The sequence below is a fragment of the Nomascus leucogenys genome, chromosome 11 (genome assembly GCF_006542625.1).
Source record: "Nomascus leucogenys isolate Asia chromosome 11, Asia_NLE_v1, whole genome shotgun sequence".
In the NCBI taxonomy this organism is placed as follows: domain Eukaryota; kingdom Metazoa; phylum Chordata; class Mammalia; order Primates; family Hylobatidae; genus Nomascus; species Nomascus leucogenys.
In genome coordinates, this window is record NC_044391.1 from 94,059,885 (window position 1) to 94,077,746 (window position 17,862).

Consider the following 17,862-nt stretch of genomic DNA (forward strand, 5'->3'; position numbering starts at 1 on the left):
CGCAAGCCTGGCTGGATTCACCACCTGTGGACTGAACAGCCCTTGGGCCTTGAGTGAATGTAGGCGGCAGCCAGGTAGTGACTGGGTGGGTCTTGGGTGGGACCCAGTGCTTTGCTGTCTGTGCATCTTATCCAGCACAGTCCCATTTGTGGTGGCCATAGGAGTGCTTGTATCACCTCTCCTGAAGCTTCTCCCGCAGCTCAGCACAGACAGAGAGACTCCATTTGTTAGAGGAAAGGAAAGAGAGAGAATTAGAGTCTCTACCTGGTAATCCAGGGAATGCTCCTGGATTTTACCCAAGACCACCAAGGTGGTACCTCTATGAGTCTGCCAGAGTCACAGTGTCACAGGACTTTGGGTGCCCCCTAATGCAGAGATGGCTGCAGGGACCAGAGATTAAGATCACAACACTCAATTCTCTGTAAATGGAAAACTTTCCCAGAAAGGATAGGTACAAACAAGCCTAGACTACAAAGGCAACAATAAACAGTTCTTTAATAACTCTTCAAATAAACTCTTTATGCCCAGACATTGATAAACATCTACAAACACCAAGAACATCCAGGGAAACATGACCTCACCAAAAAATCTACATAAGGCACCAGGGAACCCACCTTGGATTTCCTTTATGTAATGTATGCTCTGAGTACATGTGGGTTTGACTGGATTTGTTCATACCTTTCCAGAAACACCTCTCCACATTAGGTTACGTTTCACTTGCATTCACAGAATATCTGAACAACCATCTGCATTGTTTACAATAGCAACACGGTGGTGTAGGGGTAGAGGTGCTGATTAGAAATGGAATACTACACAGCCATAAAAAAGGATGAGTTCATGTCCTTTGCAGGGACATGGATGAAGCTGGAAACCATCATTCTCAGCAAACTAACACAGGAACAGAAAACCAAACACTGCATGTTCTCACGCATAAGTGGGAGTTGGACACAGGGAGGGACACAGGGAGGGACTGAGAACACATGGACACAGGGAGGGAAACATCACTCACCAGGGCCTGTTGGGGAGTGAGGGGCAAGGGGAGGGAGAGTGTTAGGACAAATACCTAATATATGTGGGGCTTAAAACCTAGATAATGGGTTGATAGGTGCAGCAAACCACCATGGCACATGTATACGTATGTAACAAACCTGTACGTTCTGCACATGTATCCCAGAACTTAAAGTAAAATTAAAAAAAGAAAAAAAGAATGAAGCATGCCTACAAGATCTAGAAAATAATCTCAAAAGTACAAATATAAGAGTTATTGGGTTTAAAGAGGAAGTAGGGAGAGAGAGAGATTGGGGTAGAAGTTCTTCAAAATGATAACAGAACTTTCCAAACCTAGAGAAAAATATCAATATTCAAGTACAAGGTTATAGAACACCAAGCAGATTTAACCCCAAGAAGACTACCTTAAGGCATTTAATAATCAAATTCCCAAAAGCCATGGATAAATAAAGGATTCCAAAAGCAGCAAGAGAAAAGAAACAAATAATATACAAAAGACCTCCGATATGTCTGGCAGCCAACTTCTCAGTGGAAACCTTATAGGCCAGGCCGGAGTAGCACGACATATTTAAAGTGCTGAAGGAAAAAGTATTTTACCCTAGAATAGTGTATCTGGTAAAGATATCTTTCAAGCACCAAGGAGAAATTAAGACTTTCCCAGACAAACAAAAGCTGAGGGATTTCTTTTTCTCTTTGAATTTTCTTATTATTTTTTGAGACAGGTTCTTGCTCTGTCACCCAGGCTGGAGTTCAGTGGTGTGATCATGGCTCACTGCAGGCTTGACCTCCTAGGCTCAAGTGACCCTCCCACTCAGTCACCCGAGTAGCTGGGATTACAGATGTGCACCATCATGTCCAGCTAATTTTTAATTTTTTTTGGAGTGATGGGGGTGTCACTATGTTGTCTAGGCTGGTCTTGAACTCCTGGGTTCAAGTGATTCTCCCACCTCAGCTTCCAAAGTGTTGGGATTACAAGGGTGAGCCACCACGCCTAGCCAAACTGAGGGATTTCATCAACACCAGACCTGTCTATTCATAGGACAGAATATTATACAGCAATGAAAATGAATAAACTAATGCTTTTTGCAACATGGAAGAAGTTCATAAACAAATTATTGAGCAAAAGAAGTCAGATACAAAAGAGCATCTACTCTATGATTTCAGGTTTATAACACTTCAAAGCAGGCAAATAGAAGTCTAGAGTTTAGGAATAGATAGGTAGGTAGTAATACCGTAAAGTAAGAAGGTAATTACTCTAAACTTTAGGACAGTAGTTACCTTGGTAGGGGGTAGGGAGTTGTTTGGAATTAATAAAGGGCCAGTAAAGGGTATCTGGAGAGCTGGTCATGTTTTCTTTTTTGACTTGATGTTTACTCCATGATAAATTAGTTAAGCTGTATTTTAAAATGGATTTTTTTATGTGTGTGATACCATAGAATGTTTTTAAAAATAAAACTACTAAAAGCAATAAATAAATGGGCTGGATGGGGCTCTACTTTAGTTGAAAAATGCAGTGATTATTTGTAGACCGTAAGATCATCAAGAAAATGCTAATGCTCGTAAGGTGTAGGTTAATTGCGAGCCAAGTATTAGAGGAGAAATAAATAGGATTTGAATGCTGAATATGCAAAGAAAAAAGATAACTCTACAAAATAAAAAAATTTGTAATTCTGTGAAACATTGACTTCAAAATTTTTTAAAATTCTCAATTTATAAAATCTCAAGTTATATACTACTGAGAATTCAGTCTTCAGGGATTTTAATGCTTGGCTGCATGATTTATTAGATGGCAGCACCTAATGATTAACTATATTGTTACAGAGAGGCTACATTAGAAAGCATAAGTAAAGTGATTCAGGAGAAATAAAGTGTTAACGGTTGAGCACTTACCTCACTCATATTGAGAACTCCCTTGCCTGTTAAAATGAGTTCTGCTTGTTTGGAAATGGCCATGGGGCTTTCTTATGTCGACTGAGATAATGCGGATGGGTAAGAACCTGAGAAACTGGTAAGACCATCAAGAATGACAGTGGAAGAGACTCATCAATTCATGAGGGAATAAATTTAGAGGACGTATCTGGAGAACTTTGAGTAGGAAAGGAGATTGAGGGAAGCTGCCATGTGAATGTTTGTGTTTATGTACATGTGCATCTTACAAGGTTTTGCTGAGCATTATGGATACGATATCTAAAATACCTGTTCAATTTCTACCACATACCCCATTACAACTGCCCTACCCTACCTCAACTCATGGGCTTTCTTGAGAGACTGCAGGAAAAATTTATATTACTTCCACTTATTTTTGGATTATTGACTGCTGTTTCTTTAAATGCAACCTGTCTGCCTTCTTCAGTCAGATCGCCTAAGACAATATGCTAAGCAGAAGGCATTGTAGTTTCAGGGGTTTCAGGTGCAATGGATGATGGAGACCAGAGGCAAACAGTGCTGTCACCTGCTACTGCAAAGGACAAGTGAACTGCTGATTGAGAAGTGGTTAAATGGAGGTGAACTCCATTAGATGGAGCAATGCCAGAGCACCATACTTCCCACTGGGAAGATCAACATTTTAATATTTAAGAACAGAGAATTTAGCCTCATATGTGAGGGATTTCTTTACCTTGGGAATGATTTTCTGATTCTAAGAAGAATTCTGTGGTGCAAGTATTAGATGATTTATCGTCTTATAACCAACCTGGCTTTAACGCTTTCATCAATATTGGGGATGAGGACTGTTTAATTCTATAACTTTTTCTATTTGAGAAAACTAGTTACAGAGAGGAAAATAGTCTGATTTTGAAAACTCTTGATCATGATAAAATTACAATAATTTAAAGAAGAAAGAATAAAATGAGAAATGTTAACTTCATGTTTTAGAGAACATAAGAATGTATTATTCTTACTGGTAAATGATGACTGAACAAGAACAAGGTTATACATTTCAATGAAAAGTAATTTTTAAAGGTCTATTTTAAAACAATATATTATTTATCCAAACATACATATTTATTCTTGGGATTTAAATTGCATTGGAAAGACAAAATATGACTCTATCCACCTAAGTGTTAAAGTAATTGATATCTGATCCAGAAAACTTTTCTATTAAACATTACTAACCACAGATCCATCACTGAATGTTTATTTATTTAGCAAATAAATCTTGATATTTTCATCAAGAAGAGACAGGATATGCTGATTGTATTACTTTATTATTATTAAAATACAACCATGCAAGAATAAGAACTATGCAGAATTGCATTGTTTCATTGGAATATATGAATAAAAATCTCAAGCCAAATCTTTATAAATGAAAACATAAAAATTCTGGGGCTGGTAAATTATTATTTGTTTTATATACCCTGACTACTCTCTATGAATCAAGCTAGGTTTTTTTCTTAAATAATAAAAATGGATAGCTATACTGCTAAAAAAAATCAGCAATTTTTTTCTCCATGAAATATAATACAATACAGCTCTATTATAATATGACTTTAAGATTTTGGTGGGTTTTATTATATTCCTGAAACAGAAAAGGATGCACAGTAAGTTCCTGAGCATGTATAAACCTGGTTATTCTACAAGGCAGATTTGAATTTTAACTCCCCCTCATCAGTCTCATGGAAATTATAAGGGTAATATAATTCTATACCTGCCACTGAAGGTGAATGGGTCTTCTCATGATAAATCACTGCAAAGTTAATATATAATGCCATTGGCTTATTCGATATATTTTTTTAAATTTAAACCTAAATACATTTTAGAATGAATTTTATACTTTTCCCCCTTGTGTCTGTTTTTCCTGTGGAGATCCCTGACAAGGGTGACTGTGAATTGGGGGCTGGCTGGAGAGAAAATACTGCCTGGAGGAGCTCCATTGTGAATACTCTCCCTGCCCATCACCAGCACCTCTGCCAGCTTGTGCTGGGCTCATGGCACTGTCACGTGACCAGGGAGCAATAAACTCAACACTATCTATGCTTGATGAAGGTGACCTAAAATTGGGCAGAGTTTCTGAGTTGGAGGTTTGCTTGCCAGCCTCCACTGGGTGAATTAAATATGCTAGTCTCCAAGTTTTAATGATAATAATTACTTCTTCAGCAAAACTTTGATAGGTAGAGTCTTCATCCAAAATCTTCAAGGTACAGATTGTATGACCTTCATCTGTTGATTATTTATTTAGATGACTTCTATAATTTAGAAATTCTTACATATAGCCTCCATTTCTCTTGCTGCAGTGAAAGCTTCATAATTGTATTTTATCTTTGGGAGCATCAGTATCTCTCTGGAAATATTATCTTTCTGTGGGTGGGTACAAACACATATTTATGAGAACATCATCTGTAGCTGTCTGTGGAGGGGGGAGTGTGAGGTAGAGGAATAGACGTATGTACAAACGCTGAGTGTTTTTGAGGATGGAGTAGGCTGCATGTGGATGAGTGTTTATTTGATTGAGTTAGCAAGAACTTGTTGTATACACTGTAGATAGAGTAGGAAGCTGCCTACTCGTTATGATGTAGGGGGGGTTAAAGTTACCAGATTTAACAAAGAAGCTCCCAATCTCAGTGGTCTAAAGAGAGATAACTGTTTTTTGTTCGTGTGGGTATTCAGAGTATTCGGAGGGTGACCATCTACACGGACATTCAGGAATCTAGCTTCTTTTGTTTTGCAGCCCCTTTCCATGCATCTCCCCACTCAGCCAGTGGATGGGGAAAGAGAATTTTACATAGGAGGGTTTTATGGGCCAGGCCTGGAAGTGACATATATCATATCTGTCCGTTTTTCCTTGACCATTACTCAGTCAGAAATCTTCATCTAATTGGAAGGGAGGCTGGAAATGGATTCTAGATGTATGACTGAGGTAAAAAGAAAAGAGTTTGGGCTGGGTGCAGTGGCTCACGCCTGTAATCCCAGCACTTTGGGAGGCCAAGGCGGGTGGATCATGAGGTCAAGAGATCGAGACCATCCTGGCCAACATGGTGAAAGCCCGTCTCTACTAAAAATGCAAAAATTAGCTAGGCATGGTGGCGTGCGCCTGTAGTCCCAGCTACTTGGGAGGCTGAGGCAGGAGAATCGCTTGAACCCGGGAGGTGGAGGTTGCAGTGAGCTGAGATTGCGCCACTGCACTCCAGCCTGGCGACAGAGTGAGACTCCATCTCAAAAAAAAAAAAAAAAAAAAAAAAAAAAAAAAAAGAAAACAGTTTGGTAAACAGCTAGCCAGTTTTTTGCCATATTAAGTGGCAACAACCTCTATTCCCAAACTGCTGTGTTTATCCTACCTAATTCTTTCAATTAGAGTCAGCCTTCCATTCCACAATTAGAGCTTTGGTTTTGGTTGAAAATATTCTCTAGGAAAAATATGGTCAAATATTCACACTGAAGTATAAGTTACTAAAGTCGGATCCTTTCTTAGGAGCAGGTGTATTCTCAGTACCACCTAGAGTACTGTGTAAATAAATGTTCGCTGAATAAATGAATAGATGAACAACCCCCCTCCCACCTCAATCTCCATTGTAGATCCTCTTCTTGTCCTAAGGGTCCTGGCTTGCTGGAGAATGCAGCAAGGGAAAAATGGCAGAGTAACATAGCCAGTTGAAGAGAGGGCTACGACAACTGCCAGTCTTCTGTGGAATGGAGGGGATTTATTGAGTAAGACTCAGAAAGTGGCTGGGTTCACAAGCCAGCAGTCCAGCAGGAAGAGGAAATCTCAGAGAGTGGCTCTAGTTTGGGCCAACTGGTACGGTAAGGGTGGTTGGAGTACATATGAAGAAGCAACTACACCAATAAACAGAATGGAGAACCCATGTAGGTGCCTTCGGTCACTTAATGGGCCACATAAATGAATCCATCAGGTCCTGCTCAAGACACCAGAGCTGATCTCAGGTAGCACCAGCCGTCTGATAAGCAGCTGTACCAGCCTGCTACAGATTGAAAAGAGGATGTCTCCGTTATGTGTTCACTGACCCTTTTGGACACAGGGTATGCTTGAGCTCTATGAAAGCTAAACCAGACCACAGGGAGAAGAAAAACCCGTGAAAAGGAGAAGGAAGCTGGTGAATGCGGTTAGATAGGTTCTAAAGATAGATTAATTTTAGAAATGACCGGATTATACTGAGTGCCCTGGGATGAGACAGAATATATTTTGGCTCTGGGCAGAGCAAAGAAGAAAATAGATAGGTAAAACGTATAGACTCTTATGTTTGCACACATCTGCTGTGTGACTGTCTAGTCATACTGGTTGCATGAATATATGTTATGATAAATAGCTGAATAAATTTTCATCAGGATAGAAGCTTCTTAAATTCTATCTACAAGGCTGATAATAGGAGGATGCATTAGTTTGTTCTCATGCTGCTAATAAAGACAAACACAAGACTGGATAATTTATAAAGGAAAGAGGTTTAATTGACTCACAGTTCCACATGGCTGGGGAGGCTTCACAGTCATGGTGGAAGGCAAAGGAGGAAGAAAGTCACGTCTTACATGGCAGCAGGCAGGAGAACTTGTGCAGGGGAACTCCCGTTTATAAAACCATCAGATCATGTGAGACTTATTTACTACCATGAGAGCAGTATGGGGGAAACCACCCCCATGATTCAATTATCTCCACCTGGCCATGCCCTTGACACTTAGGGGTTATTACAAGTCAAGATGAGATTTGGGTGGAGACACAGCCAAAAGATATCAGAGGATTCTGGTTTTTGGAAACTACCAAGAAAACAAAGTGTCTACTCTTCTAGGCCCTGTCTGTCTTTATGTTACTTACTTCTTAGCTATTACCTTTGGCTACTGATGCAGCTCTAATCACCTCTCTGCATCTTCTGCGAGAGGTGTCCAGAGCTAAAAATAACACCTGACCTTTCCTCTTCCCATGCTGTGTGCCCTCAGCCACCTTGGAATTGCCTGGGGGAAAAAGAGTTATACCTCCAAGACTGTGAACATACAGTTAGTAACAGTTCTTTCACCATTATTCCAGCAATGGCTTTGGGGAAACCCTTTAATCACTTGCAACAGAGGTAAATAATGTCACCAATGCAGTAGCAGTGTTAACCCAAAGCACAGTTTCCACCAAGCAGAGAACTTTATCAGTCCCAACAAAATTTAAATTCTAGACTCCTTTCTCTACCTCATGTTCCTCCTCCAGAAGCTGTCTTTTCTATCAAGATTCTCTATAGCACTAGCATACTCTAGCAGTTTGTAATTATAAAATAATAGAAACAATCATTAGTAACTTATAATTATCTTCTCTCCCAAAGTGTAAGATTCTTTAGTATGAATCGTCTTGCCAACAGATCATAATTCATCTTGATAACAGGTTTGATGGAATTACATGAGACATGAGTCTGCCTCATTAATGTTATTATTGTTTTAAACTCTTGGCAGTGGTGCTTCCGAACTATTAATTAATCTTCATGACTGCTCTGTGAAATGGGGTAAATATAACTAAACTTATTCTACCAGAAGAGAAATTGGCAAACTGGTGATCTCCTCAATGAATCTCTCTTCGTTACCAATGGATCTGGGAGTGGAAATGGAAATAGCTGAATCGAACTCATTTTTCCGTAATGCTAGATAGATATGACTTTAATGTGCTGCTAGCATACACCCTCCAAAAAATCCTTTAAATATCCATAAGAATAATGAATAATTTGTAACAATTAACAAAAAATATGAGTTCGAAGACTTTTTTTTTTTAACCTGCTTTCTTACGAAATGCTCAAACTAAGTAAATCAGCACAAATGGTTATTATGGCCTGTATTGTGCTTTCTCCTCTTCCCCTTCTCTGCCCTCAAATTACCATTGTTCCTTAGGGATTTACTATTCTCTTATCACTAGTGGGATTTATTTGATATCTTTCCCTTGAAGACCATGAGGGAATGTGGAGAAAAGTACGAAATCCATAGGACCTACATTTAATGTTTTTGTCACATGGAAATAGTGTAGCTTGATGGCATGTTCACGGGTTCAAATCCAAGGCCTGTCTAATTTGCTGTGCGTCTTTGGAAAAGCTATGTGTCTTCTCTGGTTATTGTTTTCTTGTTCCTAAATGGGAAGCACCTTACCTCATGGATTATGGGAATTTCAAGAGATAATGAATGTAGAGTGTCTGACACCTTAAAAGTGATCAATAATGGAGTACATTATTAACATTATAATTCAGTGACTCAGCCCCAAAACTCTGAGAGAAGGGGTGAAGGGGCCTGAATAGAAGGATATGATATCAGGTGTATGCATTTAGAGATTTTCTTAACACGGAAGTCATTAAATTAGGAGTAGCTCCTAATTTAATGTCAAAAAAAATCCTCCTCTTAAACCAAAATAACACTTGATGCACAGTAGATAGTACAAAATATTTTTTGCATGAATGAATGAGAACAAGTGATTTCCAAAGACGAAAAAGGGGAAAAAGCATAATACCAGTTGTTGTGTCCTCTATGGGACTCTTAGCTATCCAGATCTCATTTGGATACCAGTGATTCAAGAGCATAAGGAAAGAAGAAGGTTTGAGGTGTGAGATAGATGGGGGGAAAAAGTAGAAATAGTAGGGACTGGAAAAAAAATCCGTCAGCAGGAAAATACTATAATCATCTGATTATCCTTTACTGATAAAGGATAAGGGGAAAGATGGCATTTTACCACAGGTCATTCCTCCATTTTTTAAAATGTTAGATTTTCTAGGTTTTATCCCTACTTCTTAAAATATAGGAATACAAAAGTACAAGAAATATTGTGCTAGAACTATAAGGCTATCCTTATTTAAAACCTTAAAAATTTCTTTCCGTTTCAAGTCATCAGATGAAAACAGCGTACTCCCAAAACAGAAACAATAAACTAATAAACCAGAAAGAACCCTGTATTTGTTTTATTGGAAACAAAATATCAGCTGATAACTTGAAGATATTGAATCTTACCTGTGTAGATATACTCTGCATATGCACGATGAGTTTTTGCGAAAGCATCTTTTACTTTTTCTATTTTATCAGCTCTTATTTTTGTCGCAAATGGTGTGTACATAACCGAGAAAGAGTCAGCTCTGGTGATGGCTTCCTCAATCATGGCCTAAGAGGAAACAAACAACTCATTTGGCATCAATGACAATATATGACTTTTTAAGAATGTAAAAAATATAATTACCTTTATGGATGACTTAAAAATCTATATACTGTACTGCAAAGATAACATATTTTGGTCTTGAATATTCATTAGAACAAAATTTTAATTAGTTCTGGAAATACTATTTCATATTAAGAAAACCAATTAAATGAAGAAAGTTTGTAAACAGGCACCTCTAAACTGAGCTTGTTTTAAGATAAAAATATAAATTCTATTTCCTAAGGTGTCATGTTTTACTTGATTTTAAAAGTCAAATTCTTAAGTCTGACATTATAATTAACTTACTCTTGAGCAGACATTGGTGAGCAATTTGTATATGGAGAGATTTCTTTTAAAAACTTAATTAAATATCTAAAGTATATTCTGTAAATAACACGGCAAACCAGACAGACGGTATTTTTTGTTTTCTTTTTCCAATACCTGGGAAAGCCTTTTGGAATTAAAAAAAAATCCTTCCTCCATTTCCTCCCAGAAAAGCTTCCCTTCCGTCCAGATCACAAGAGCTGTTTAAGGTGGCTTTGGCTATTTAAGAATTTCTTTACATTATTTTTGCTCATGTACCATTCTTGATAAAGCCCTGCCATCATCCTCAGCTTCCTGTTTTAAATAGGTCCATTACTATTTGTAACAGACCTAAAAGAAAGTTATGTGAAGTTTTAAGAGGAACTTATTCCTTTCCTACAACTTTTCCTTCTAATGAGGCTTGAACATTGAATAAAACATGGAAGTGTCTATGGTTACCTCAGTTTTTTAATATGGCATAAAAGCATATTATAAAACAATCCATTTTTATTTATAGGAATGAAATTCTCCCAGGCAACTAAGGTACCAACAAACAATAAGGAAAAATAATAGATATAAGCTTTTCAACAGAGAAAAAACCGTTTAACAAACAACAATTTACATTATTACCTTCACAGTATTTTGAAAACAAGTTTTCCATTGATAATAAAAACAACAAGGAGTTGATTTTAAACTGAGAAGTCTAAATAAACTTGTTCATTGCTTGCTTCATTTCTTAGTGACTTCAAATGCCTCTATGATCATCTACATTGCTTGTAAAAGAGCAGCTTTGTGATTATTTTCTGGATGCAAAGGGTCTTCCTTTCTCTGAGACTAGCTTAAAATTATGTAAAAATTAGTGGTGGACAAATTTCTGAATGAAATTCAACAAATTATTGGATAATTGAATGCTAGAACTTACATGGCCTTCAACATTGTCCCGTTCAAGTTCACGGAACTGAATGGGGAACAGAAAATACGTAGCGGTTCTTCCAAACCAAGAGCCAGCCCTCAGATGGAGTTAGTGATGGAGCGCATGGCAAATAAAGGAAGAGACCAGACAAGGAATTGCTGGATGTGGAGACCTGGATGCCAGTTTTGGAAGGCTAATGGGGATAATGCAGGCAGCAGGTCTGGGATTCAGAGTTGTGGATTAGGAACTCAAATAAGGTGTTTAGGCACCAAGTATTAGTCCTTCAGCAAAAATGAAGATATTTTATATTGAGGAGGAGAAATAATTCCTCCAGTTTGGTGCTTACCTATGTTCACTGCTGGAACTGATCCTGGGATGGTCTGTCCGGACCATCGAGTGCGTGGTTGCACATGCCTATGTGCAGTGATGTGCCAAGGAGGAAAGCTGCTCTAGACCTCAGTTCTAAGGTCATGGCTGACTTTACTGCCTTTGTAAGCTATTGGCTCCTGTATCGGTTTCCTAGGGTTGCTACAACAAAGTACCACCAACTGGGTGGCTTAAACAACAGAAATTTATTTTCTCACAGTTCTGGAGACTGGAAGTCCAAGACAGTGGTGTCAGCAGGTTTGGTTTCTTCTGAGAGTCTCTCAACTTGGCTTGTAAATGGCTGTCTTTCCCCGCGTCTTCACATGGTCATTCCTCTGTGTGTGTGTGTGTGTGTGTGTGTGTGTGTGTGTGTGTGTGTGTGTGTGTGTGCTCTAATTTCCTCTTTTTATAAGCGTGCAGTCATGTTGGATTAAGGTTCACTCTAAAGCCCTCATTTTAATGTAATTACCTGTTTAAAGATTCTATCGCCAACTATGGCTGAGTGTGGGCTAATGGAATGCAGTCTCACTCTGAGGCACTAGGGGTTAGGGCTTCAACAGATGAATTTTGGAGGGATACAGTTCAGCCCACAACAGTTCCTAACTCAGAAACAGCTTTCTGATGGTCTCTGAATATCTTGCTGAAGGGTATTTTGCTTTAATTTCCGGATTAAAAAATTTAGCAAAGGTATCTAATCCTCCAGTTTGCTTCCAGAAAGATATTAGTGATATCCTAGTCAGGCTAGGATAGAAGAAAACGCTCTCTCCACCCCATTTCTTTTCCAACTGCTGGCAGCTTAACTGACTGCTGGCAGGGTAGCTTGGCGAAGCCATCTCACAGTGGGGATGGTAAGACTCGTGCCCAAGAACCTACACCAGCTTTTTAAGAAGTGGCAGAAGTGTAGGTTTTCATGTGGCAGCTTGATCTGCTCGTTGAAGGATCTGTACTCTTGGCTTAATGCTCAAGGCATTGCCTTCGGGCCTTAACAGGGCTCTCATTCAGGAGGGTATGCGCTGGAGAGCAGCCTCCCTCTCTCCCCACTGAGAACCAATAGACCATGGGTTCTTCCATGGATTCTGCTCTCCAACCTGAAGACGGTGGGTAAGGAAGTGGGTGAGTAAATAGAGAGTATGTAATTTACAAATAGAAATTGTATTCTCCATGGAGATGCTTTCTTAAAGGAAATTATTATAGCCCCAGGAAGAAATAGTAAAACATAGAGTAGAAATGAGAATACAGATGACCCTTGCACCAGATCCTGAAACATCCTTTTGTGTTTTAATGTACTAATATTTTTTATTCTTCTAGAGACAATCTTGAGGCTTTGAGCCTGTCCTACATTGCTGTTGTAAAGAAATAGAGTAATATAACATATATATATAGCATATATATATATGCTATATATATATATAGCATTATTGGTATTGAATAGCATTATTGAATAACTAATTAGTGAAATAATCTAGAAAAAACTTCGCCTTTGTATCTAATTAAAATAGTAGGATTTTTTTTGACTGTTTTGGTTTAGATATCAAAAGATTAAATTTTCACTTTGTGGTGATAATAATTTGGCAATTTAGAGTTGGACTTGTATTTTTAAAGAGTCTACTATGTGTAAATTTAAAAATTATGCTTAAGGACTTTAAAAACTAGAATGATTTGATATAATCGTAGACATTAAAATATAAAAGATAGATTTAAATTTACTTTTTATAATAAAAGATTTTCCTTGATTTTGCAAATAAAGGAAGAGACCAGACGAGGAATTGCTTGTTGTAAAAAATAAGTGATACTAAAAATGGAAGCAGATTTCAAATGATACTTCTTAATTTGACATAAATATTCTGTAATTTAATCATTCTGGACCTGTGAACTTCTCTGATGTCAGTAAATGTTGCACGTGTGCAGAAAATGGAGAAAACAATCAGTCCTTGTGCGCTGCTGTTAAATGTACATTGCTGTTAATTATGCTTTCTCTGCTGTTACTCAAAAATAAGCTTTGAAATTAAGTATTTACCTTTGGGAGTTCTAATAACTCTCTATTGTTACTCTCACATTTATCAAGTTGTAAAGCTCATATTATAGTTACATAAGCCAAGGGTGTAAGTGGGCAGCTCATTTTCTCTACAAACAGTAACTTATAATAATTTCTCCTTGTACTGTAGCTAAGTAAAAAGAACCCCTTGCTACCTTAGAAATCAACTTGCCCAGGATGACTGTACAAGACAGACCATGGGAGAGAAAGGAGGAGAGATATTCCATCAAGAGGAAAAGAAAAGCAATAAAAGTAGGGGGAAACATGACCAGCAAAAAAGAAACAAATTTCATCTCCCTCGTCTAAACTCAAGAGGGCCAATTCTTCCTGGTAAAATTTTAAGAGCATTCAAGGTAGCCAGAATTAAGCTGGCAGAAACTATAAACCTCAAACATTTTTGGGATGATAGAATTATGTAACTTACTTTCTTTCTTTCTTTCTTTCTTTCTTTCTTTCTTTCTTTCTTTCTTTCTTTCTTTCTTTCTCTCTCTCTCTCTTTCTTTCTTTCCCTCTTTCTTTCTCTCTCTCTTTCTTTCTTTCTTTCTTTCTTCTCTCTCTCTCCTTCCTTCCTTCCTCCTCCCCCCTTCCTTCTCTTTCTCTCTCTTCCCCCTCCCTCCCTCTTTCTTTTTTTCTTTTCCTTTCTTTTCTTTTTCTTTCTTTCTTTCCTTTCTTTCTTTCTTTCTTTCTTTCCTTCCTTCCTTCCTTCCTTCCTTCCTTCCTTCCTTCCTTCCTTCCTTCCTTCCTTCCTCTTTCTTGTGGAGGAGTTGGGCAAATTGTAACTTTTGAACTATGTGCTTGGTGAAAGTGGTTTACTAAGAGGGAATGTTGTCACTTGAAATTAGAAAATGTGATGATGATTATTATAGATTATCATCAAATTATTCCTTTATTGCTTCCAGTCTTAAGGTTGACTATAATCACAGTAAATTGATTTATTTAGAAGATTAGATCTGGAAGGAACCTTAGGAATCTTACAGCCCAATTTCTTGAGATTTGGAGAGGCTTAAGTGACTTTTCTAAGGCCTTTTTTTTTTTTTTTTTGAGATGGAGTTTTGCTCTGTAGCCCAGACTGGAGTGCAGTGGTGCGATCTCGGCTTACTGCAACCTCCCACTTGGGAGTTCAAGCGATTCTCCCAATGCAGCCTCCTGAGTAGCTGGGACTACAGGTGCCCACCACCATGCCCGGTGAATTTTTGTATTTTTAGTAGAGATGGGGTTTCACCATGTTAGTCAGGCTGGTCTTGAACTCCTGACCTTAGGTGATCCTTCTGCCTCGGCTTCCCAAAGTACCGGATTACAGGCGTGAGCCACCATGGCCGGCCTTCTAAGGATTTATTAAATGACTTTAAAAAAATCTATAGAATTTAGAATTAGAGTCTCTAATATTATATTTCACTTTCTTTTTTGAAAATTATGACTTTACCTCGCAGGCACATAATAGGCATTTTCCAGACTCCCTTACAGTGAATTGTGGCAGAATGTGGACCAATGGAATGGAGGCGGGAGAGGCATTAACTTTCTTCAGGCCTGGCCCATGAAACTCTGCCTAGCATAATCCCCTATTTTCTTTTCCTGTCAGCTGCCTTAAGAAAGGGGACTCAGCTAGGCACGGTCCTCATGCCTGTAATCCCTGCATTTTGGGAGGCCAAGGCAGGCAGATCATTTGAGGCCAGGAGTTCGAAACCAGCCTGGCCAACATGGTGAAACCCTGTCTCAAATAAAAATATAAAAATTAGCCAGCCGTGGTGGTGGACGCCTGTAATACTAGCTACTTGGGAGGCTGAGGCAGGAGAATTGCTTGAGCCCAGGAAGTGGAGGTTGAACTGAGCAGAGATTAAGGCCACTGCACTCCAGCCTGGGCAACAGAGCAAGACTCTGTCTCAAAAAAAAAAGGACTCACAGGTGGGAAGGAAGATGGCACTACATAGTGGAAGCATTGTGGGTTCCCAAGTTGCTGATTAGAGTAGATCCAATCAGAAACATCCATGTTGGACTACGAGTGAGAAATCAAATTGTTTTTCTATTGTTTTAAATTTCTGAAATTTGGGGTTGTTTGTTACAGTAGCCTACCCTAACACACCAATACTAATAAATAAAACTTGGAATCTTTCTCATAATCCCTTTTTATCTACTAATACTTGTGTATTATTTTGAAAAGTAAAGAAAAACATGGCATTTAAAGAGATGAAACAACAACCTTTCATTTAGCAGTGTGATAAATGCTTTTATATAGGCTATTTCCTTTAGTCCTCATAAAATCCATCTGGGTAGGTATTACTAGTGATTGAATATTACAGTTTTATTGTTTTATTTTCAGAGTTAACATTATTAAATTCAAAGGAAGCAGTACTATACTTGCAAGCTATAAATGATTGAGGTAGGTACCTTTACTATTTAATGGCTAATAAACCTTTTTGTTATTATATTAATAATAATGCAATTTTAAATGATGATAATAATTTTCTAGAAAATGGAAAAATAAAATTTTGTGAGCTACGTTTTTCAAATTCAATTTTTAAAATATACATAGTGGTTTAATTTGGAGGATTTCAATTTTCTTGAAATTTAGAATTGATTTTAAAAACAGATTTTCATAAATATGTTACCTCGAGACAACCTTATAAACACAATCACTGTATCATTTATATAATAGTCAAGATTTACATTTTTATGATGATTTTAGTATAATGGTGTGTCAGAATAGAATATGTAATAATTGATTGTCCCTGCTGCAATGATCAACATTTTGATGCTGAAATATTACCCTGGATTTATGGAACCTATTTTATGAAAGAACATTCACTGTAAATTTCATTTTTTCTTAGTATAAAAGAATATTTGGCAGCTTTGCCATTACCTCTGTCAGCCCAGTGATGTGAAAGTTATAAATATTTCATGCAGTTTAAATAAAAATATTTAAATTTTATTTGCATTGTTTAGAAATCACTAAAAATTGTATAAACAGGTTACTTGTAGCAAGGGAAATGGACTTTTATATAGCTTTTTTGAATTCTATACTTTGCAACCCTTTCTGTTTAAAAATAGTCATTATAAATATAATATTAAATTTAAAGTATTTAATTCAGTTTTGCAGTGTGTTACTGCTATATAATTTTAGAACATGTATATGTATATACACATGCATGTAATTGTGTAAATATATTATTTGAGCTACTGTCTACCATTCAGTATGGTTAGGGTTAGAGTTTTCATTATATGTGATGCATCCATTAACTAAATAACTTCTGCACTTAATGCCTAAAATTTACCCTGTATTAATTTTTAATCATTTATATTTTATAGTAAAATGTTACTTCCATGGTCCTTCAAGATAGAACTAAGGACATGGAAAGGATCTAAAATATTATTTTATAATCACTAAACTTTATAACTAAGGAAACTAAAGCTTGGTGAGTACTGGTGATTCCTCTGAGGTTACAAAATTAGAAATGAAAGCAAGATGAGAGCCCAAGTCCCCTAAGCCAATCTTTCTTCTACAGTGAGCAACATTTTATTCTTTTAATTAGATTGTAAATTCTTGGAAGTATAAGATCAAGTATTGATTCCCTTCTTCTTTTTTCATCACTATCTATTTCTGCCTCCACAGACAGCTAGAATTTGACTCTAGCACAGAGAAACAAACAGACCACATCAAACCATAACCAGATCAAGATCCTCTTTATAACAATTCTAACACAAAATGGAATATTCATCACTCACACCTACTGGCCACAAGTAAGACTGTTTTGTCCACTGGCCCCTCATTAGATTTAGGACATGCTATCAGCTGGCATGCCAGTGTCGAGGAGAAACATTTACAAAAATTAGATGAACGGCTTTTTGATAGGGGAGCTTAAATAATAATATGCTTAAGTCAGTCTTGCTTATTTAATGGCAAAGCATATATAACTTATAAATAGAACTTAAAGTATGTTCTCGTTCTATAGACCCTGAATAATTTTCTGCTTGCACATTAGAGAAACGCCAGCTGAAAGAAACTCAGAGTTACAAGTGTGGGTTTCAGCAGCCTCCAGACTCTTTAGGATGCCACAGAGCTTTTATTCTTGATGACTTAAAATGAATCACCAAAAGGTATCACAGAAATAAATAGCTACATTACCTGCAATTAGTTCATAAGGACAACTGGGT

The 17,862-nt window shown here is 37.5% G+C and overlaps 1 protein-coding gene across 1 annotated transcript in view; it reads right to left on the reverse strand.

The window, feature by feature from the left end:
• Positions 1-17,862, reverse strand: part of SPATA16 (spermatogenesis associated 16) — a 254,547-nt gene that overhangs the window by 55,792 nt on the left and 180,893 nt on the right. Inside the window, exon 6 of the mRNA XM_030823120.1 lies at positions 9,916-10,063. Coding sequence (XP_030678980.1) covers positions 9,916-10,063 — 148 coding nt within the window. The remainder of the gene's footprint in view (positions 1-9,915; positions 10,064-17,862) is intronic.